The sequence below is a fragment of the Tetrao urogallus genome (genome assembly GCF_951394365.1).
Source record: "Tetrao urogallus genome assembly, chromosome: 4".
Classification (NCBI taxonomy): Eukaryota; Metazoa; Chordata; class Aves; order Galliformes; family Phasianidae; genus Tetrao; species Tetrao urogallus.
In genome coordinates this window covers 53,671,754-53,694,783 of record NC_136817.1, presented here as the reverse complement: position 1 = coordinate 53,694,783, position 23,030 = coordinate 53,671,754, and the positions used below count along the sequence as shown (strand labels likewise).

The 23,030-nt window shown below is 39.9% G+C and overlaps 1 protein-coding gene across 1 annotated transcript in view; it reads right to left on the bottom strand.

Moving 5' to 3' along the window:
• CCDC149 (coiled-coil domain containing 149) overlaps positions 1 to 19,106 on the bottom strand; it is a gene marked incomplete at both ends in the record, with an annotated part of 48,417 nt that extends 29,311 nt beyond the window's left edge. Inside the window, 3 exons of the mRNA XM_079534879.1 lie at positions 9,560 to 9,598; positions 10,111 to 10,272; positions 19,059 to 19,106. Of these exons, the coding sequence (XP_079391005.1) occupies positions 9,560 to 9,598; positions 10,111 to 10,272; positions 19,059 to 19,106 (249 nt within the window). The remainder of the gene's footprint in view (positions 1 to 9,559; positions 9,599 to 10,110; positions 10,273 to 19,058) is intronic.
• Between the last annotated feature and the right edge of the window lie 3,924 nt (positions 19,107 to 23,030).

The following is a 23,030-nucleotide window of genomic DNA, read 5'->3' as shown; positions in this document are numbered from 1 at the left end:
CTCTTTATTTTTTGGTCCTGCTTTTTTACCTTGTCAGTTTCATTACTAGGCAGTCTCATAGGAATTGGTCTTTCCCTTTAAAACCTCTAATCTATTGAACCAACACAGTTGCCACCCCTGCAATCTCTCTGTTTACTAAATGCTATTTCCACACCTCCTGTTTTATATTTAAGTCAACTACTAACACGAATATAGCTATGCATGCATCTGATATTTCCAGGATTAGACTATTAAACCGGGACTTTTGTACAGTGGCATACAAGGAAGCTGGCTCCAAACTCCAGCTGGCCTAAAATAGCAATACCTTCTAACTTTTAAACAGGAAAAATAACTCAAGATAGTGATATCTCCTACTAGATTCAATGATTCAAGACTGATTCACTGCTATCATTTCGACCCTTCTGTTCCTCTGAGACCAAAGGTTCAGAAGAGAGTAACTTTTCCACAATTCTGGAATAGATTAAAGCATTTTTTAAATTACTGATAAGCCGAAAGTCTGCAAATAAAATAATGTGAGAAAAGAGCGTAATTGTAAAAACTGTAAATATCCATCTGCAGGGCCAATATTACCTACTCATCATTTTATTTTCAAGACAACAATCACTTAAGGAACATAAATGCTCCTCAAATATGCTTTGGTATTTCTTTTCCTATGCGTTAAACAAATGAGTAAAAGTCATTTATGTACTGAATGAACCAAGGGGCTTCAGATCACATTCAGTCAATGGTTCTGATAGGTATTTCTTAATGACTGCTTAGAAGAAATAAAACAAAAACCCTATGCTTCTATGAAATTGTATTTAATCTGAAGTACCCACAGCTTATGCTCAGATGATTTTTAATCAACTGAATCCAATCAGTAAAGCGAACCAGTTGAAAGGAACACTATTTGCACAAATGTCCCTGAAAAAAGAAAATTCTATCTATAAAGTCCCTTTTTATGACGAGTCTGAACAACTCCTGACACTGCAACAGCTATTTCAACACCAGGGAGGACCTCAGTCTCACTAATCTGTCCTTATGGCTACAACACCAGGACTCTAGCAGTCAGTAGTCAGGACCCAGCTTCCAGTAAGTCCAGGAAATGCATTACCATGCTTATACTAAATCTTCCTGCTCAGATTTCTTTCCCCTAAAACCATTTCTTCTGCAGCGTGACTGTATGCTGAATTTTATTTTTCAGCCATATAAATGACTTAACATGACAAAAACCTTTCTACTTGAGACAGGTATTTTGGAAGAAACTGTAAACGAAGAATTTTAGACACCAAAATAAAACAGCTTCATTTAAGCATACTAAGAGCATTACAATGAGCTAAGTATAGACCTGTTCCTTAATGCAAAGCTTCTATTATACTGGTGTTAGACTAAAACAACTGAGCTATGTCACAGGAGCAGTCTCTAGCAATTACTCATTTCCCTGGCTTAGAGGTACCATACAACATGTAATTTAGATTGTTCCCTGTTTTAAAGGTTTTGGCAAGAACTCATTAAAGCTCCGTTAAATGTGGGTAGAAGGAGAATTATTTGATTTTCAGGTGCTCTGCTGGGCTTCAAGAGAGCCAGCCAAGAAGATACTTTGAACAACACCTGGACTTGGTACCAGTACTTTGGCACACAGAAGAGAACATACCATATGGTTGAAAGATGATAAAATTAACAATGGAGGACCTCTAAGAATATATTTTATGAAGAAAAGGGAGAAATAGTAATGCAAGGAAGGAGAAAGGTGATTCATTTTTCCAACTGGCAACTTCTTCTCAATATTCATAGAACACACACAGAATTCACTTAGAAATTCAAGACAAGTTACTTTAGCAGGGAAGCTAAAGTTTGTTTCATTTACCTGCATAACAGAACTCTCAAAAAATTAGTCAAATTCAGCTTTCCTACTGTCAGTTTCTTCAACAGTTTGATGCTAAGTGAAAACTTAAAAAGAATCCTGTAAACTGCCAGAGATTTCACTTCTTTCACTCACGCTACTCAAAGCTGTGTCTTTGAATGATGTGGATAGATTTATACACTGTGGTTAAAGGAAGAGAATCATGGAATGGCTTGCGTGGAAGGGACTTGCATGGAATGGCTTGTGTGGAAGGATCATCAAATTCCAATCCCCCTGCCACAAGCTGCTAGATCAAGTACTAGATCAGACTGCCCAGGGTCCCACCCAATCTGGCATTAAACCCGTCCAGGGATGGGGCATTCACAGTCTCTCTGGACAGCCCGTTCAGCACCTCACCACTCTCAGTAAAAAAACTTCTCCCTGACTTCTAACCTAAACCTCTCTTCCTTTAGTTCAAAGCCATTCCCCCTTGTACTACTACTACCTACCCATGTAAAAAGTTGATTTTCCTCATGTATATAAACTCCTTTTAAATACTGGAAGGCTGCAAAGAGGTCTCCCGGCAGCCTTCTCTTTTCCAGACTGAACAAGCCCAGTTCCTTCAGTCTTCTTAGGAGAGGTGCTCTAGCCCTTGAATTCTTTCCTGTGTTGGGTGTCCTAGACTTGGACAAAGAACTCCAACCGGGGCCTCATGAGGGCAGAATAGGGGGGAACAATCACATCCCTCACCCAGGGAAAGGGAAAGATGCAGAGGTCTGTATCGTTCCGCAGCCTCATCTTTTCTTGCCTCTGCAACAACCCAAAACAGGAAACCGTCCTCTCTCAATGCAGCCACTTGTTTTTCTAATTAACAAAGAGCATTTCATTCAAATATATCAGAAAATCTTTCCAGAGCCCGATCCACCCTTAGTGTCAGCTTGGGGTATACTTGAGCCTCCACAGCGTTCTTCTACATGTCTGCTACAGGAAGCATGCCTGTATATTTCAGCACAGTTCAACCCCACATTATAGTACTGGACAAAAGAATCTATGCCAAAATTGCTTTTTCTGCTAACCAAAAGCAAGTGCAACATATGGCAAAGATCCCACTAGAAGCTGAGAGAAAAAGTGTGATGTGGGAGTGCCCACTGGGAAGTGCCTCCTTTTTTTAGCAAGGAAAAAAAAAAAAAGCAACACAGAGCAGACAAAAAAGATTCACTGGGATGGGATTGTGAAGCTTTTCCACTTAGACTTCTGCTAAAATTCTCAAGAATATTTTGAGGATAGAAGGTTGAAGAGAGCCTTACTTTCAGCCACGGACAAACATCTGAAACTACTGACAAAAATACCTATAAATATGAATTTACTAATGCAAGTCAGTTGTCAGACAGCAAGAGATCTTTGCTCGTTACTGACCCACAGAATTTGAACTGATGACCTTAAAGAAAAACTATAAATAACATGGAACTGCAAACAGTCATCTCTGGCATTACACACTACCCTTGGATTTGGATTCTTCAACAATTTTGCAAATCTAGCTACACATTCACAGTGTTATTTTTCTTCACATCACTTTAAAAAATGATGGATAGTAACACAGGCTTTAATATACCTCTCAATCCTCTTGCACATAAATCTTATCTGACATTTAAAAAAAATAAAAAACTTCCTGCCTTTAGATGCTGTCTGAAAAAGTAATTTGTTAAGGGGAAGAGAACTTCCAAAATACCTTTACAGTTAAAAAAAATATTTCAAAATACAAACAGGTATTATTTCTATACCACAGCTTCCAGTCTTTTGTTTTTTTCAGCCACACCTTCAAACAAAGAACACTGAGTTCTTTGAGTTCCTAGGACAGGTGGAAAAAAAGCGTGATGAAACATTAAGCACACTTGATTGGTGTGACTGATAGCAAATTTAATTGCAGTTTCTCCTGCAGTGCTTTTATATGATTGCAGTGGCTGAATTAATACAGAAAAACCTGTTTTGCTTACCAACTACTACTGTTCACCTACAGTTTCCTTACAATAAAGAAGCAAAAATCATCTTTCTTTTTAAGTTGAAAGATTATGCGCAAAAGACTTTCACATTTATACGTCCTAGGCACATTAAATTCACAAAATGGGTCATATTTCCCCAAGAAAAACAACAGCAAAAGTCAAAGCCTTGCCAAGCAGTCGAAAAGAAGGAACACCTCTCTTCTTCTGACTATACGCACTTTGAGAACCAGGAAGGAATCCCACCACAGAAGCAAACCAGTCAAAACTTGACAGGGCTTTGCAGAACAAGAAAAACTTGCTAACATTCATATACTTACAAGATACTCAGCACTCTTGCTTATAAAGCTGTTTTTATTGAGTTGTTTAATAAAACCAGAAAGCCATTCTATCGCTAGGCATATAAGCCAAATACTCCTACCCTCCTTTACAATGAGTTTTCTGTGTGTTAGCTTAGCACAGTGTTACACAGGATCAAACAGCACATAGCCAAACTTAAGGCACACGCTGAAGACTGACAAAGAAAGAAAGAAATGTTACCATCAACTACAGACTCTTAAGAGGACAGTTTTTCCAAAGCAACTTGCTAACATACATCATAAGCAGCAGGTGTTAGTATTAACTTGTAAAGCCTTTCTTGTTGCCCTTGGCATCTCTGGGCAGATTCAATTCCATGTGGGATTCGTAACTTCCCCAATTCCATCCCAGCTGTTTATACAGTGCACCTGTACTCCCTCCCAGGTTACCTGTCCATGCTGTCACTTTCTGTAGGCTTTCCTTTTGTGATTGAGTTTGTCCAGGAGCAACTTCTTCATCCACGAAGGTCTTCTGGTATTTGTGTCTGACTTCCTTTGTGTTAGGATGCATCATGGGACCACTCAGATCCCTGAAGATGCCAAAGTGTGCTCTCCCAAAACCTCACCTCTCAAACATCATGAGAAGTTAATTGGCAGAGATTTCTTCAGTGTCAAGTTTCAGCAGCATGCTTCAGTTCCCTCATACTTCATACAGGCAAAAGTAGGGCATCAGTTTTTTGTTGACAGCAGATGAACGTATTCAAAGAGAAATGATTGATTTTTACTTATACAAAGACTGCCATACTAGGGCAGAAGATTGTTTCATTGGTTTAACAAAAATGGCTGCTTTGAGACTCTAGGGACCTAAACTTTGTCATAATGCAGACAAAGAAAGAATCAAAATCTCTTAAACACATTGAGTGCCCTGACTAATTAAAAGACTATTTATCAAGAGTATTCAGGTGCAGAGGTGGGACAAGTATCTTTATTCCATCAAGGTAAGACACAGCAATCAGAAGAGCAGAGCACATGATAAACATCAGATCTGAACAACACTCAAAATTTTAAAGAGCGACAGTCACATCTGTTAGAATCAGCATTTCGTCTCTCCAAGCCTCATGCTCACTGCAAAATCTACAGGTGGAAGACATCAGTGTCATTTCAAAAAACATAATTCACAGCATGTTCAGGAAATCCTTGATTTTGCATACATGCAGAAAACAAAATCTCTTCCCTGACTATACTCTCACATTTTGAAATCCATGGGAATATTGTTCTCTCAAGTGTCACAAAGGCAAGTGATCTCACTGTTCTGCACCTGCTGCCTCACGCTGTGGCAGTCAAACATGCACCTACAAACCACAGCAAAGCACACAGGTCTCAATCTGGCACATGCATAATGTTTTTCATCTTCAAACCCTCTGAACAAAGGAGGAAATCACATTAATCTTCACAGCACTCATGAGAGATAAATACAAAATGATTGCTTACCCCGTACGGTGCTTTATCTGAAGATTTTATCTCACAGGACTCTGAACGCAGCTTTTGTGCCTTAGCACAAGGCTAGCAAAACTTCCTGAATTCATTAATGAAAAATAGTCACAGTAATCATTTTTTTTCCAACGACGTCAAAAACGGTCATGAGGCAATCCCTGAAGTTTGTTTTGAAACTGCATTGACAGTTGAGTACATTAAGCTGGAAGCAGAAGTGAAAAGGACCAAAATGGGTCCATTTGCAGCATGTCACAACATATTTCTGTCTGGAACCTCCAGCCTTTCTGATGTTCTGCTTGGCTCTAAATGCCACACTCATGAATTTATACATTAACAGAAGTCAAGCTGTCTAAACAAAGTCTCAGTGAGTGGCTAATGTGTTTCCAAGATGTCAATCTTGGCTGAAGCAGTAAGAGTTTTGGCTTGAATTAATCACTTTGACATCTATGGATACCTATAACAGGGTCAAATGCCATGCATGACTTTCAGGGAAGAGGCACACAAGTTCTTGATGAGCTTTCTGATCTGGCAAAGAGATTAACTGGAAAGCTGTGCTTTGTGGTACGATTATGTCACCATTAAGTCATGAGACTCCTAATAGCAAGGGTGTTGTTAGCATAGGACTCTCATCAAGGCTCTACAGCTGCTTGGAAAGCACTGGACCCACTTGCCTAAAAGAGAACTGATAGAGAAGAGAGAATGAGTACTAAACAAACATGCAAGGAAGATGCACTAGGATGATTAAGGAGTTGGAGCATCTTTTATGCTCATGTGAGGAAAGGATGAGAGACTTGGAACTATTCAGCCTGGAGGAGGCTCAGGCAGGATCCCATCAATGTCTGCAAATACATGACAGAGGAAATGAAGAAAAAGGAGCCAGAACTAATGAACACAATTTAAAATGTGAATTTCTACCCAAACACAAAACCTGTGAGACACTGGAGCAGGGTGCCCAGAGAGTCTGTGGAATCTCAGTCCCTTGAAGATATTCAAAACCCAGCTGGACAGGGCCCTGGGCAAGCTGCTTTAGCTGACCCTGCTTGAGCAGGGGGTTGAACCAGATGATCAAGGGGTGACTTCCCACCTCAACCATTCTGATTCTGAGATGTTTAGTCCAATTTAATTTGCAACTTTGCATATTTAAAATACAAACATAAAACCTCACCAGAGAACACACGCATTGAAGCTTTACTCTTGACACACAACAACAAAGCTTCTCTCAGACTAAAGTTATACCAAAAATTTAAACAATGTGGAAGACAACAGTAATCACTGTAAATCAAGCTAGAAATCCCACTGGTCTTTTTTTCTTTAACTTTTCCAGCAATGCTACACTGCCCAACAGATTCCTAGTATTTGTCATAAAATGTCAATGTCATCAAAATGTTCTGTATCACAGCAAATGCAAATAAATGTATATAAAATGCATATCACTGCAGAGAGGGAGATTTTCAACAACAGAGGCTCTGCAGGCAGACTAATATTTTAACATGCTTTTAAAATAGGAAATGTCTACTGTTTACGATCTCTGGTGAACTCTAACATCAAAAATCAACTCTTCATTATTCCTACCTTCCTGAAACATTTCATTACACCATTATTTATCCAAAAATTACTCCTGACATCACAAAACTACATTACCTTCAGCTGCAGCACTTAATACTGAATGTTTGGTGTAAAGAGGGGCCAAGAACACATTTATAGCTCATAGGCTGTGATAGCACTACTAGTGGTAAAACACCTACTGTGAGAGAAGAGATTACAGCAACACAATTTCTCGTTCCCACTGCTGCTGCTTGGCAGAATGGTACACATCTAGATTATGACAGAAATGTGTACCATCACACACACATGGCCTCAAGAGGGAAAATACTGCAGAGTGTTGCATGTAATGATACCTTTTAAATGAAACCAGTCCATATGTGCTTGCTGATTGAAATTGCCCAGTTACATGAGATCTCCATTCAAGAGAACTCTGTGCTGTGACAAATGAAAAAAGAATGCTATTGAAGAAAAGATGTTTTAAGAAGTCACAAAGCAGAAGAAAGGTGAAAAATGAAGAAACGGAGAAGAGAGTAGCAAATCCAACCCAACTATTACTGTTAGCATTGCAGACTGAAGTTTTCAACAATAATTTTTCATTTGCAATACAGAAACATAACAGGCAGCAAATTGTTCAGCATGTGATGTTTTCATCTCACTCCTGACTGCAAGAACAGTATGTACTGTTGTGTCACACAAAATTCATTACAGGATCAGGATCTTTTATGAAGTGACTGCAGTAACAAACTTCTCCCAGCACATAGCTAGATTTTCTGGGTAAAAAAGGGAATGGAAAAGTCCAAAAGAGCACAGAGAAGTTAACTCTTTCTTGAGTAAGAAAAGGTACTCAAATAAATGCATTTACAGTAACAGTAGAAAAAATACAACTTTCTTTTATTATGCTTTGGTGCATTTCTCAAAGTAAAAGTATTCTCTTCCTGAGAAAGGTTGCCCTGACTACTCCAGATCAAACACCTTGTGTGTTATAGACAACTTCCTGAGAAAACAAAAACTCAAGAAGGGAGCTAACAGCCTATTAATATACAGGTTATAATACATATTGTCCTTCGGGGAGACATCAAAAATGACCGCATCTGAGAACAAGATTTTCTTTCTTCCTCATCTAACATGAATACATCATTTCTTCAGAGAAAAGGACTCCTGGCTAGATTAAATGACTTTCCAAGCACCATGATGAAATTTGCCAAAACTTAACATAGCCACAGCATCCGAATTCAGAATAAATTCTACCAGTATTTTAAAAACAAGCATCAGCTTTATTTGTTTTAAAAAAATGTAAGAGGAATTAGAACAGCGTCTATGGGATGCTGCCAAGTCTCCCTTCCTATTCATCTCTGTAATGACCCATATACTACATTGCTGATTTTATTTTTTTTCATTTTATTGTATATTCTTCAATCCCAATTTGAGTAGTGACAATGCTCAAACCCACATCTGGTCATAAAGTTTCATTAGAACTGTGTTAATAGAATTTAAACAAATTATGCAAAATAACAAGCATGTTAAATGGTTCTGCACTGAGACACTGACTTCTCAGCAGCTATTTGTTTAAGTGCATGAAGGAGTAATTACATTGCCTCTGAAAGTTTACTTTAAAACAACCAAAACTCTATGACACTAAAATTTTAATAAAATAGCAAGAAATACATTCAAACTCCAAGGGAAAGGATGATCAATAAAAATTCTGCCACTGATACCCATGCAATATCCATGGTTCAAGCAATCCAAGTCTGAGACTTTCGAGACTAGCAATTACATGAACAACTTTTGTCCTTTTGGATACTTTTATCTTCTCACATATTTTCCTATGGGCATTATTTTTTTTTTTTTCTAAAAGTTAAGATAATATCAGGGTGTGACAAACAACATCCTGCAATAGGGACACTGATTAGAGATTTCTGGGGAAAAAAAAAAAAAGATTTTCAAGGGAACCATAAAATCCAATTACTGTTGTTCTTACCACTTATAACCCATAGAACTCAAATGACTTGGGAGAGTACCTAATGGAAAACAGTACCCACAACAACAAAATAACAATTATAGGATGCAGAAAACGCATTCCCAATCTGATTCTGAAGTATGAAAAGTTCAGCCATGAACTCATTTTAGAACTCAGTGCAAGAAAGATAAACAAGAACAAAGTCACATTTCTGTACACTGCCCAGATTCAGTCTCTGGTGAACATAAAAGCAATAACCATATATTCTAATTAATGATATTTCAGGATTAAACGTTTAGAACAAAGCAAAAGATGTCTGAATTTATAACTTGACTGTTCAGTTTGCAGAAATGTTTGCTTTTTACCAGATTCCATAGCTAGCATTTTCACACTTTTGCAAAAAACTTTCGAAGCAGATAAGTAATGTCAAACAAAAAATAAATCCTACCTGTTTCCTCTTTTCAGGGGGAAGGGATGGATCTCCATCCTACAAATAAACAGATGTTATTGGCAAATTACTTCTTAAGCTTTGAGTCTCACTTCTTAATACATAATTTTAAGTAATTTTTTTTTAATTGTTTCAAAAATACTGCATCTTGATTAACACCAGTAATGTTCATTTCACCTTACATTTTTTTCTAAGGCTGAATATTTTTTTGTCTTTCTAAAACAGCAGGTCATTACAAATTTATTTTGCATTGTTTTTCATAACGGTACATTAAGTTGCTGTGGAATAATAATACTGCAGTCAGTTTTTAAATGGAGTTATGACTGAAACTAATTTTCTCCAAGCACAAACTGTCTTACTGTGTCTCATATAACAGCCACTACCTCATCGGTGCGGAACAAATGAGTAATAATATGATCAGGACTGTACAACTGCAGGGCTACTATAAACAAGTACCTAAATGCTTTCTACAACATTCATTATAGAATGCTTTTGATATTCAAGTTGCTTCTTGTCCCCTACTCATGTGGTGTACAATAAGAACAACCTACAATCAGCTCCCGGTACTTCTTTTTCAGGGACTGATGTCGTTCTCGAAGCTGGTTGGCCATGAGCTTATACTGGTCTCTTTCCTGTTGACAAGTGTCCAGCTCTTTGGAGAGGATCAGCAGCGCCTCCTTTTTACTTTCGAGCTTCCTCTTGCACACCAGGTACTGCAGAGGAGAAAAAACAACATGAATCTTTCCAGTCACTCCTACCCCAGCCAGTACTAGATTCAACAGTCTCCAGTTTTTCACGGAGAAGATGGAAGACAACTCACTGCACAGAATGAAACTCTGTTACAAATCTTCTTAGCTTATTGTTAATCACTGAAAAGAAATTCGTTATTTCAGAATCATGAAAATCCATTTGCAAGGCCACATGCTCTCCTGACTACCGTGAGCTACAAAATTTAGCAATTCATATTTCCACTCTTTTCCCTCATACATAATAGAATGAGAAGTCTCACATTTTGGCCTGAAAGCCCAGGAAGGTTGCTGGAAGAAGCAGCCTTTGCAAACGCCCTTTTCTACTTGATTCCACAAGAGCCAGCTCTGCTAGCCACCAGCACTTCCTGCTTCGTTCTCTCTGCCCTCCCTCTTTTCCCCACTACCAGCAATGTCCTCTGGACTCACACTTCTCCCAGGCAACGAAAGAGGGCCCTGTTATGACCAAAAGAGCAGTACAAGTGCCTACCAAAAAGTACCTGAATCATTTTAGTGTGTACCCTATAAACACTGACAAAGGAAATTACTTCACAAGAATGTGAAATAATGCAGGAATATTGCAAGCATTTGAAAGGAGAGTGAAGATGCAAGTGAGACTTTCTCTCCTTTCACCACCTCTTACGTGTAGGGCTCATACACAAAGAGAAGCAGAGCTTACAAATCTCATTTCTTCTACATTTATCTACTTCACTGCATTTCCCTGTGGAGAGGAACATCTACAGCAACTGAATTTTACCTATCAGAAGCTTCAGGCAACTTCTTCGATTTAACACAGTGGTCAGTCAGCAGATTCTTCTCACCCACCTCCTGACACTACTCATTCTATGTAATATTTCTAATTCTGATGTTACTCACATGAAATCTGGCACTAAATACACTCTGACTGTGCTCTGCAAGAGACCAAATACCACAGCATTCATGAAAACAATTTATAGTTTCATTACGTACTCTGACAAGAACACTTTGTCATTACGGGCTCTTGCACAAAGCAAGAGCATCAGCACTTCCACACTCTTCAAGTCAATGCTGTTCTTTGGGATAAAAATCATCACCCATATGTAGAACTTACTTGGAACTGACTTTGTTAACCTCAATTTCAAGGAAATGAGAGAGGGAAAGGAGATTTTAGCACAGTACTACAGACAACATTTTCCAAAAACGGTAAATGCTTAGTTGCAAAAAAGACGAAAGGGAATGAGAAAAGCAATTCCAAGAAGGATTTGAACTCTCAAAAAGGACACTTCTACCTTGGATTAATTTTATTTCTGGCACTACTGAAGTTGAAATCCTGCCATAAATTTTCTGGATTATGATGCCTTCGCATCAACTTTACAAAGGCAACTGTAACTCTGTACTTATGTCCTTACTGATACCTTACACAAATGTCAAGTCCCCTGATAAAACATGGAAAGGCATCAGAAGCTAAACTTTAATATTGTCAGCAAAAGATTATAGTGACGTGGTAAACTGCCCTAAACTTGATAAAATCATTCTTTCACTTACAGTGAAATACTTGTCTTTGACAATCTATTTTCTCTTTTTCCAGCTTCATCTCATGCCTTAGTCAGTTCAAAAATACGCCTTCACTATATGCTTTGTAAATAAGTACAATCTGACACAGTAATTACAAACAACTCCCCCAGTCGCTTAAAAAACACAGAAGAAAGCAAAAACCCCAAACCCTGAACCAGCCCCATTCCTGCAAATGGCCACTCATGGGGTGCTGTGTGAAAGTCAGAAGCTCATCTGGACTGTGAGCTAGATCACAGAATCCTTACCAGGCAGGTAACATAGTGACAAACAAAACCTGCTTCTGCCACACTACGATGCACACCTTCAAGGCAAACCAGTGGGGCTTCACCTTTTACAGCAGCATTGGTGAGAAAAAGGAAACTCTCCATTATCTGTCATGCCAGCAGTGGCTGAACCCTAAGCAGGATGCAGAAACAGGAGTTCAGGACCTACATGAAAAGCGTAATCGTCTGCTCCTACCATAGAATAAGTTTTACCTTGGTTAATTAAATGCTGATGATAGACCTTATAGAAGAAAGTGGCCTGGCATCTCTTACTCTGGCTTTTACCATAAAAATCAGCATCTAGTGGGCTTTTTGAAACCATTTTTGTCTTCTGCATATATTGAGTTTCCCAAATAAGTGGCATAAAAATAGCAATAATATATAGTAATTTGTTTCCATGGGTTTGTGGTACAAGAAACAATAAAGTCACAGCATTCTTGTGGAATTTGATTATTCAGCAGAGCTATGTTTCCAATTCCAATTACCATTTTTGAAAGAAAAACAAATGATAAAAAGAAAGACCTCGAGGAAGTTATTCAATATGGATATGCTTCAGAATATATATTTTTTAAAAAAAAAAAGAAAGAAAAAATTTACTAAAGACCATAAGTTGACTTAACCAGTGTATAACAGATAAGAACTATACTTGCAGAAATAACTGAGTCCCATCAACAGTCTTCTACACATGAGCAAAGGCGTGCAGCCAAGCTGGTATGCTTTCAAAAGGAACGTAAGACTTCAAAAGTCTTTATGGAGCAATGCAAGCACTAAGAAAAAATTTCCAACACAGTCTGAGAAAAGGAATTCAACAAATGCTTCTGGCATTTGTACAAAGATTTCTTCCACTGCACTTGACAAAAGAAGGCAATGTCTCACATACAGCCTATCAGTGAGACAAACAAGTGCATTCTGTTATCTGCTGTAAGAATACGGTATATTCTTGTTGTTTTTTGTTTCCTTTTAATTGACATTTCAAAAGAATCTTTGAATTTAAAAAACAAAGTTAAACAAGAACCAGCTACTACGCTTTCAGTCTAAAAGCTACTGTGTACAACTTCTCGTATCTGTCTAGTGACTTTTATCTATATTCGCTGTTATCTGTAATAAAGCAAATTATAATTGCTACAAGGAAGATCATAATAATTAAAGGAAAATATATGACATCCTACATTACTGCCTGAACTGCTTTACAGCCAGATAACTACTTCAGAGAAATTGAGTAAAAAAAGACTAACATTACAGGAGAGTGGAGCTACTCCAAGGTGACTCTACATCAAACACTTACTATTTGTCCACTGCTATTTTTAGTGGTAGATCCGGACACATCTCATTAATGGCACCACAGACATGGTCTAAAAATCAAATGAAGCTGGGACAAGCTTGGGTCAAGGTTTTCAACCTCCTTTTTTCAAACAAACAAACACACCAAATTCCTATCATAAAATAAATTTGTACAAATTACTTGGCTATTTCATGGCAATTGGTGCCAAGAACAAAAATACCTGAGGCTAAAAGCAAAGATATTTTCTCCAAGATCTGCTTTGAAATCAGCGTGGCTCATACTTTACGTTCCCTGAACACTCCAGGATTTTGTGTCCTCCACACGCACGGGACACCATGAGGTACATGGGCCTGGAAATCCATCATTCACCACACTCTCAGAGAAACTGTAACCTCTATTCAACATCCTTTGGACAATAGATCCAACTACTAATTAACTGCCTTTAGTTTTATCAGATTTCACTTCAGTTTGCTCTTGCAGGCAAATTTGTTGCTCAAGTTACAAGTGGAAAAGCCCCAAAATGCACTGCAACATCACTGTCCGGGTTGTTTGCTGGACAGGTTTTGGTGATGTTGCTTCCCAGAAGTTGGAAGAGTTTAACCTGAAGTTATCTGGAAGAGCCAAGCACTCAAACTCAAAGCAATATGCAATTACTGGCCATTTGCCTCCCATCTCCTATAAAATCCAAAACAATGTACTTACCTTGGCTGTAACACACAGTACCAACTCCTGACCAGCACTTCCTCCTCTGGCTACCTCCTAACTTCTGGAGTTTGACACAAGTTTGTATCATTCACTGTAATGTAGGCAGCTTGCTCAGAATACCACATCTTGTCCTGGCGACAGTATTACACCAAATCAAAGCTTTTGATCCTTTAAGAATTAACATCAAGTCATCTCATTTGGTAACTCAGAATGCCTTCACAACGTGACCCAGCCCTATGTTTGCATACTAATATTTGCATTACAAACTTCACCATGTTTGTTCCCTAGTGTCCTTGTGACTAGGATTCTATGATTCTATGGTTCTATGACTATCTTAGTCCAAACTGCAACATGGAGACATGAGATGCAGACACTTGCTTTGCTGCCTGAAATGGCAGCAGGCAGGTGTCTAGCACTTCTCACAGTTACCAAGAACTATGGAAAAAAGTAAGTCACAGTGTAAGAACCTTCAGCATTTCCACTCCCTTTCCCAAAGGAGGAAGTCATTAATTACAGTGCCAACTCAATCACCCAGGGACCTCAGAGCATCCATTTCCCTCAATCTGTCCTGGTCTACAGTTGCTGGCATTTGCCCTTATTCTGAAAACCTCTAAGATAAGTGGTTCTAAACCCTGCACAATCCCCTCAGATGGGTTTGTTTAACTACACTTCACACCGTCTTTGAGAAGTCAGAAAATTAAAGATACATTGTAGTTATGAAAATCTCACTAATTTTCCTTCCTCTTCTCTTTAGTTTATTGTGCAGCAAAAAAGGCTAAGTTACAGGCAGGTTAAGTTTCTTACTCTTATTCAGAATTCACATCAGGAACACATGGCTATTTCAACCAGAACTACTGCTCAGTAGTTGTAGTTTGGATAAACCATTCCCCAAAACTATTCCTCCAAGTTTTAATCTGGCAATTATTAGGGAAAGAAGCTCAAGAGCACATTCCCTGTGCAGTGCCAAAGATCATACACAGTTAATAATCAAGAAGTAGCCTCTTGAGAATGACAAATTAAATGGAGACTAAATTTCTTCCAACTAATTTTAGGAAGCACAGTCATGCATGAGTAGCAGTAAATAGCATAAAGTAGATGCTACAGTATACGGGAGGTGACAAGGAAAAAGTACCATTTTGACGTTGGATTTAATTCTGAAAACTGGCAAATGCAAGAAAGGAGCCATCAGAAAGAAGGGAGGAGAGCCACTCTAACCTATGAGTATCCTAGGAAACCTGCTTGCTTTCAGTGGAAAACAGGGCCAAAAGTACACGTCCTCCAAGCAGTATGATGTCAGAACTGGTGCCGACTCTGAGGAAAGGCAGTGGCAGAGCAATCACTGACTTCAGTAGAAAGCACTGTAAAGACTGTACTGACAGAAGTCAGCAAGGACAGAGGTGGTCTTGCACACTATGCAAAAGTGTTTTTTCCCTATCGCAAATGATCTTCTGATACTGTTCAACTCATCTCACCACCCCGTGATCATGCTAATACTTATTTCTTTATCACTATTTCTGTCATCATCTCTAGATCACATGAATTCCAAGGCAGATAACATGAAAGTCAAGCAAAAACTGAAATCACTCTCCTCTGTAGCAGAACATTCAGAGTCAGAAGTTTCTACAACCAATCAAAACTACCTCACCTATCCTCGAACAGCATGCATACACCACAGCTTTCACTCCCATTAACAACATTTAGTTACGCTTCCTCTCATCCATACAGGGAAGAAAACTGAACCAGTAAGGAATTGACTTACTTGAGTTGTCTAAATTAGTAACTTAGCTTATCCATAAGTCAGACTGGGAAGTAAGCACGGACATTTAAAAATACTTAATAGCAAACAAACAGAACTCCACAATGAAGATTTTGGTGATCAAAATTATTTTCACAAACTCTTTTCAGTGAAGAGCCCTGTATAACATCTTACCATAACAGCTTTCTAGCGGTGCACTCAACCAAACAAGTAATATCAGCCAAACTACCTTTTCTTCATCTTCTTCCTGGTGGGACAGATATCTTGTTTGTATCATGGATTTTGGTGTGTTTTTTTGTTTTGTTTGTTTGTTTCCCAAATAAAGAAACATTCAAAAACACGTTCAAAGAAATGAGCCCTCCACTTGAGATAGTATTTTGAGATTTATTAAAATCACGTGGTTTTGGAGGATTTAGGTCACCAACCCATCTCAGTCCAGCCAGCAAGAAAGTTCTTGCTATGACATTTGTGTCAAACAAACAATTATTAACAGATATTAATTCTACAGCTTTACATTGTCTTTTAAATATCTTAAACATGGGCTATGCAGTAATGCAAATGGTAGACAAAAATCCAGACTTCAGGCAGACTTCTTGTATAATATAACAGAGTGCTTTACCTCTATGCATATTCACCCATGAAGAATTCTTGAACTCTGCTCAGGAGTGGGCAAAAATTACGTAGATTCTCACTCCTGTAGCTTGCTCTTTTGTATTTAGTTTTCAAGATGGAAAGAATGACTCCTTCTGTTCCTTCAGTTTTTGCAAAGTTGGCTTTTACCCAGCATGCCTTTCTATGTCAACCTATTCAAAGTTAATGACTATTCAAGGTACATATGGCACAAAGACTGTTGAGCCAGGTGCACACTATGCCTGAAAGGCTGTAGCACAAGTGGAAACCACTTGTAAGCACGGAGGCCAAACACATGCACGAAGCTGGTGATGAGCATTATAAAAGCAGTGAAAGAGATGTGAAAGAGCACACTGCAGAAGGCGCTAGAGTGGAACAAGAGAAAAAAAGACAAAAACAGTAAACACAGAAAAAGAAAACACTGAAATAAGCAAGCACTCCTTCTAATGAAGAATAAAGAGCCAAACTACAGAGATATACAATTGTGTGTACAAGTGTTTGTCTATACACCTATCTGTAAGGATCAAAACTGCACTCTGCCACTTTTCCTAACACCTGCAACACCAGACTTAAAAATCTTACAGTTGCTTTGACAAGTATTTCAACAGAAGTGCCTTACAGCTTTCAAATTTGGAGGACCAAGTGTGTGGAAATGAACAAGTATGTCACACTGATTTGAACCTACTGGCTTCTGGCCTTTTAGGTCAAGATTTTATATCCCACTCCGCGTTTTAACTGTCCATCAGCTGTGCGAGTGTGTTTGGTTAGAGCTACCAAGTCTCCTCCTGCCAGTGTTAAACCTTATGCTTTGACAGTGCCTCAAAATGCTTGTATAATGTGTACAAAACAAATTTTAAATTGCCTAACTGAAACTAAGAGCTCTGGAAACTAAGCTCTATATCTTACCCTGAAATTACATGTTGAGAAATTGGGTAAATCAGAAAAACAAATTACAATTTACTTAATAAGCCAGAGCCACTTTCTCACAGACCCCCAAGCATGTAAATGGGTAGATCACACAAAGTTAATCACAATAGTGGAAGAAGTATGAAGGCAGAAGAGAAACTGTATCACTGTCACTGTGTTCTACAGACTTCACATAGAAACAAAGCTTACAGCCTGCTGTAGGAACAGATAGAAGGGATGTCACTACATCTCTGTTTTTGAAAAACAAAAACAAGAAAACAACAGGAATTATATGCATGCTACAGTGTTTGCAGGAATGTAGCTTAGCACAGCCATTAAACTTTGCTACAATCAAGAAACTTTAAAACAAGTAAGTGTTCAATTTCTGGATTGAGTTTTTAGGTTAAATCATAACAGAAGTCAAAAAGTTCTACAGTAACTCTAGAGGCATTCAGAGCTGAGGACAGAGCTGTTTGCTTTGGAAACACCTTGTGAACTGTTAGTAGTTCTTACCCTTCCCTGACACACAATACTATCCCTGCCCACAAACAAAACTCCCATTTGGGAAGGGAGATGGCAGATGCAGTTCTGCACAACCACGTACTGAAAGTGTGTCTTTCACTTTCTTATGGGTTATCTTGTGCGTTTGAAAGCATGGTGTTATGGAAAGACTTCAGTTCTGAATGCAGCGCGCAATTCCGGCACTCATGAATTCTGAATTCATTGGGACACGTCAGGTTTGGCACTGAACACGTGCACCTTTGACAGGGCCTTAGGCCATGTTTAAAAGCACAGCAGAAGCAAAGCCCTCCAGAAAGAGCGGTTTACTTCTGCGGATGGTGCTCTGAAACAGTTAGGCTCTCATTTAGACACGAGCCTTTTGTGAAGGCAAAACCAAGTTTTGTTTGTTAGCTGTAAAAGTAAAATGGTATTTTCACGTTCTAAAGCAATTCCATAAATCAGAATGCCAAACTAGTCAGAACAGCATGGTATTGCCTACTGAATTGGCTTAACATTGACGATACTCCTTAAATGATCCTGGTGTCATGTCGGTTTGAGTCTGGTAACATCTCTCAGATGAACATGTGCACTTGTAGACATCGAAGAACTTTTAATATGGAAGCAGCACATAGCATTTGCTAATCTTTACCCTGAAAATCCACTTCTACCTGCATTAATGGCACCGTGGATGACAACACCCTGCCGTTTACGGTGCGAGCACTCTAAACGCTGAAGCGCCCGCTCCGTCCCGCCGTGCCCGCAGCCCGCAATGCCACGCTGGCGGCAGGGCTGCAGGTGCCGGACCTCCCGGCTTCTGTCAGCACGAGGCCTGAGGCCTCAGATCCGCCCGTCTGTCAAACCAACAGCAGCGGTGTCACCGGTGCGGACACACCGCCTTCCAGCGAGCGAACGGGAGTTAAGGCGGGCGAACCGAGCGGCAGGGCCGGCCACGAGACGGAGGAGGCAGCGCTGAGCGGGCTCACGCCGTGCAGCAGCGGCCGCACCCCGCCCCGCTCGGCCCTGCGCGGCTCAACCTCCCGCCCCGCGTCCCCATCGCTCCCCGGCTGGGGCCCGCAGCCGGAACTCCGCCGCACCGCGGCCCGCACCGCGGCCCGCCCCTCACCTGGCGGGGCCCCGCACCCTCCCGCCGCCTCACCTCGCTCACCAGCCCCTGCCAGTCGCTCTCGCTGCGGTGGGAGCTCATGGCTCCGGCCGGCGTACGGCGGCGAGCGGCTCCGCCCGCACCGGCGCGGCCTTCCGCCGAGCGGCCCGCGGGGAGAGGCGGGGCCTGGCCGGGCCGCGGAGCTGGGCCCGGGCCGCCTCCGCGCTCCGAAGGCGCAGTGCGCGGTCGGGCGCCGGGAGCGGCCTGGGCAAGGCACGGCCAGCCCCGCGTGGAAGGAGCGGCTCGAGGACCGCTGGTGTCACCGGCGGAAGCACGGCAGCCCGAGCGCGCTGGGGACGCGGTGCTCTCTGCTCGTCCGGGGGCCTCGGGGGCTCTACCTACCCTCATCTGAGCAGCGAACGCAGCTGCAGCGTAGTGCGTCCTCACAGACAAAATCCACCCAAGGCACGACCGCCTCAAAAATGCCTAAACTGGGAAATCCGGGTACGCTGTGGGGGAGAGGAATTGGATGGATCGAGAACCTCAGATCAAAACAAGTAAAAATCATAAAATGGCTTAGGTTGAAAGGGACCTTAAGGGCCATCAAATTCCAACCCCTGATGCGCACATGGCCATCTTCCGCTAGATTAGGCCGCATAAAGCTCCATCCAACCTGACCTTGAATAATTCTAGGGATGGGGCATCCACAGCTTCACTGGGCAACCAGTTCCAATGCCTCACCACCATCATACTGAATATTTTTTTCCCCAACATCTAATCTAAATCTGCCCTCTTCTAACTCAAAACAACTACCCCTTTTCCTATCATATCTGTCCACAAGGAAGAGTCCATTTTCTATCTTTCCCACAGGTCCTCTTTAAAATACTGGAAGGTTTCCACAAAGCTTTCTCTTCTCCTGGTGGAATAACCCCAACTCTCTCAGCCTGTCTTCATCAGAAAAGTTCTCCAGCTCTTTGATCATCTCCATGGCCCTCCTGGGAACTCACTCCAACAGATCCCTGTCCTGCTTATTTTGGGGTTCTCAGAGGTGAACACAGCACTCATGGTGATGTCTCACAGCAGTGGAGTGGAGGGGAAGGATCACCTCTCACCTTGCTGGCCGTGGTTCTTTCAGTGCAGCTCAGGATACATTTGGTTTTATGGGCTGCAACTGCACATTGCATCTTATATCAAGCTTTTCATCCACCAGTACCTCCAGCTCCTGATCTGCAGGACTGCGCTCTATCCACTCATCACCCAGCCTGTACTGATGTTTAGGATTGCCCCCCACAGTTATTCTTTGTTTTAAATAACACAATAAACAATCCAAGATGAAACAATAACACATATCACTCCTTACCACAGTATCTCCATTGTTAGGATGTTGTTTGTGGTTTGGCATCTAGTACCAGTGTCATTCTGTTCTCTGAAAGTTAGGAGTCCTTCTTTTACAACTTCACAGCCCTTCAAGCAGGTGACCCCTCAGTCTCAGCATGAATAGCATCATTTCTTGCCCTTTCCCTACACTTTCTTCTTCATCTTTCCTGTAGGTCCTCCTCAAATGCTGGAAGACTTTAAACACTGGACTGTCTCCCCAGTGCCTTCTTTAAACAAAATAACCCCAACTGTCTCAGCCCTTCCTAACTGCAGAGGTGCTCCAGCCCTTTCATCATTTTCATGGCCTTCTTCTGGACCTGCTTTTTTCTATTTCAGGTGAGTAATTAGCAGCCTATGTGGAAAGAAGCATAGGTCACATATAAACTCAGAGGAACTCTATTTGAATTAAATTAACAAGTCTAATAAATATCTACAGTTACCTGCATATACATATACTTTTGTAAATATATATATATATAAAAAAAAAATATATATATATATATATAAAAGATCAAAAGAGCTGCTAGCTTTGGTATGGAGCTGTAGTTTGATGGGGTATATGCAGGGTTCATACATTTTAGGTGCAAATTATAAATCAAACTTAGACATTTTCTCCAAATTATAGACCATTTTCTTCTAAATTAGCTTTTTGTCATCTCTAGGCATTCTGTAACTTCAGTGCTCTAGAGGGTACATTCATCTTTCCTCCTGTTCATATTTTTCTGTGGTCTGTTATTGCACACATTGTCATGTGTGCAATACATTGCAAGCCTGCACATCCTCTCAGGCTTCTCAGCAAACCCTGCTGAAAAAGAAAGCATGTCATTCTCACAGGCAAATAGCAAATAATGAAAATTACATGAAAAATAGCTATAATTTAAATGCAATGATTAGAATTGTTAATGGTATTAGAAACCCCATAATTTTCATATTATTGTAATAGTTAAAGCTTTACCATTACAAGCATAGTTGAATTCAACAATCTTTTTCCTAGCTTTAATTCTCATTTATGGAATGTGTCTCTGTTTTCTTGGTCTTGCAGTACTCCACACTCAGAATGCTCTTGCAGAAAGGGCTCTGCTTGTAAGATAACTCTCTAATAACCCTCATTTTTTGAGGGATGTCACTCATTTTAATCCCACAGCTGCTTGCAGTCTTAACAGACAAAAGTTTTCATTTTTATTGATGATAATTATTCAAATGAGAAGTAAATATTCATGAAAGAGAGGTTATAAATCGAAAGGAATTCTCAGCACTTCCAGCTCTTACGATTTTATCAAACATCTGATGAGAGCTTGTGTTTTTCAGAAAGCCCCAGCTCTTGGATGAGAATAACTAATTTCTTCTGAATTAAAAAGCAAGATTCAGGGGAATAAATAAAAAACAAGCTGAAGTATGTTTTGAATGGACTTAATAGGATAAGAAAGGAAATAAAAGAACACAAATATGTATTTTAAAATAATCACATTTGGTGCCTGATAATAAAGTCTTTTGGCAGCTTCTTCACCTTTTCCAATTCTCTCTGTTTTACCTACCAGTAAGTGCTACTTACTTTACTCACCACTGCAATGCTCCTACAGAACGGACCTGGCCAGGACGAGTTACTCTGCTGGACTATGAGCAGATATTCCTACCTCAAATCACACAAACAAGCCAAGAAAATGATTGAAAAGAAGTACTATCAACCCCAATTTAGAAAGAAGAAGCTGAAGAGAAAAGCAATTGTCTTGCCCAAGAAAAGCAAAAGTCTCAAACAGAACCAAGAAGCAGAATTGCAGATTTCAGGAGTACTGAAACATTCTGTTGCTTTGTCTCCACGTTACCTCCTTTGCTTTCCTTCTGTATGTGTTCATTAGATACACTGAGCTGCTTCTAGTGCTTCATCTCTTCCTTCTGCAACACTTTCCGTATGATCAAACTTCTTGGTATCTTGAGTTCATCTGTTTTTTAACCAGGTTACCTGGCTTCCACTTCTTTAAGTATTTTCTACATTTCATTGAGAAGGTTCCAGACTTTCTAAACAGTTTTATGCTTTATTTATTTATTTATTTATTTTTGGTGCGTGTGTGCTTGGACAAATTACACATTCAGAGCTGCATCCAAACTACTCTGGCTCTTTTATGCAATTTCTCAGGTAACCATCTCTAGGAGATTTCACCAACAGTTTTCACTTGCAGATGATTTAATCAACAATTTTAAAACACAACCTTCAGAAAGCTGTGTCTTTGTAAGACATAGGTAGAGAAAACAACCCTGTTTTTTTAGCCATGGATAAGCCAGTGAGTGGATCACTTCACATTTTGCTGCTTATTTTTGTCATCATTTCTCTACTGCACTAACATGATCATTACATTCATGTCCAGCTCTAAAGAAATATATGATCAAAAGAAGCGTGTAAATCCTTAAGATCTGGGCAAGCTTCGTAATTGAAATGTAATGAAAATGTGTAGTACTTGTCCCCTGAAGGATGATTCAGTCTGACTCTGCACAGATGTTTCAGGGTTCCATTTAATCAGGGTTTAAATACCTCTGAATGAGGCTCTAGCCTATCATAGATAAAACAGATATTTTAGTACCTTTGGTAATTTATAGCGGTGTTATTCTGGTTTGCATTCTTGTTGCATTCTGGATTAATACACACTCAAAGCC